Source organism: Anopheles coluzzii, chromosome 2 (genome assembly GCF_943734685.1).
Source record: "Anopheles coluzzii chromosome 2, AcolN3, whole genome shotgun sequence".
Lineage (NCBI taxonomy): Eukaryota > Metazoa > Arthropoda > Insecta > Diptera > Culicidae > Anopheles > Anopheles coluzzii.
The window spans coordinates 116,540,182-116,541,585 of NC_064670.1; the positions used below are offsets into that span (position 1 = coordinate 116,540,182).

The following is a 1,404-nucleotide window of genomic DNA, read 5'->3' on the forward strand; positions in this document are numbered from 1 at the left end:
GTTCAACAACTCTCGACGACAGTCTGCAGTAAATCAAAAAGCAAGAAAGATGCTGCTCGCAACAGTGTTCATCGTGTTTGGTGCAGCGCAAATTACCCACCGTCAGCAACTCCTAGCCGCTAGTGTTGATCTGCCGGGCTTCCACTTCGAGTTACTGCTGACCCATCTGACAGAGATGGAGAATCGGCTGCAAGCAACGCTCACCGAAATTGCTCAAAATCAATCCCAACAGTTGGAGCAGATCTGCGGTTTGGGTGAACTACGTCCCTTTCCGGGGGCGGATAAACTCCCCGCAGCAGGGCGATCGAACATCTATAGGCTGGAAAAAATAGCCGAACTCACCGGTGGACAAAACCTGGCGGGTGATTGGATCCTGTTTCAGGAACGATTCAACGGTTCGCTCAATTTTAACCGTACCTGGGAAGAGTATCGGGTCGGCTTCGGTAACCCGCTGGGTGAACATTGGCTTGGTTTGAGAGCGCTCGAGCAACTGCTGGCCAAAGGACCGCACGAGCTGCTGATCGTTATGGAAAGCTTTAAAGGTACCACCGTGTACGCACACTACGATGCGTTTAGCATTGGCACGGAGCGCGAAAAGTATGCGATAAAAACGGTGGGCAAATACGCCGGCACAGCTGGTGATTCGCTATCGTTTCACGTCGGTTCCAAATTTTCTACCTACGATCAGGATAACGATGAGCACGGGTTGAACTGTGGCGCCCAGTACGGTGGCGGCTGGTGGTTCAAGGACTGTTACTCATGGTGAGGTTCCAAGCGCATTAATTAACCTTAAAATACTTTCGGCTTCAAAGCATTCATGGCTAATGTTTTGTACTATTTTCAGCTTCCTAAACGGCATTTATGTTACCACCAGCCAGGGCACGGAAATGGGGCTGATTTGGTTCACCTATACCGGAGCGTTTCAGTCGTTGAAATCGTCAAAAATGATGATTCGGCTTCGTAGTGCACCGTAGCAAAGTTCAGATAATTTAAATCAAAATTCAAAATCCCTTCAATATCAACAACAATACCCCAATCACTGTATTGTTTTATCATACGTCATGTTGTGTGTGGTTTTTCCAACAAAAATCTATCCAATGCTTTGCCATACAACGTCTTATGGAATGCGCTCGAACAACAACAGAAAATCAGACCCTTGACTGCTGTAACATTCACTCTTATTGCCCACTTTCATGCAACTATGGGCCGCATTAGCATTGAAATGACTCACTTTTAGCCGTTTGCTATTCATCGATCTCACCGAAGCAAACGCAAAGGAGCAAAAACAACCGCTGCCTCGAGCTGTTCGCGGACTATACTGCGTTGCCCTTGAAAAGTGTACCCTGCCTTTGAGGGTCGACCTCGAAACGAACGTCCTTCCCGCCCTTCCTGACAAAGCGGTTC

General features: G+C 48.1%; 1 protein-coding gene across 1 annotated transcript; it reads left to right on the forward strand.

Moving 5' to 3' along the window:
- LOC120952860 (microfibril-associated glycoprotein 4-like) lies at positions 1-1,018 on the forward strand. The gene is made up of 2 exons (XM_040372408.2): positions 1-762; positions 845-1,018. Exons 1-2 carry the CDS (start codon positions 50-52, stop codon positions 972-974), a joined length of 843 nt encoding a protein of 280 aa, XP_040228342.2. The 5' UTR covers positions 1-49; the 3' UTR covers positions 975-1,018.
- The last annotated feature ends 386 nt before the right edge of the window (positions 1,019-1,404 follow it).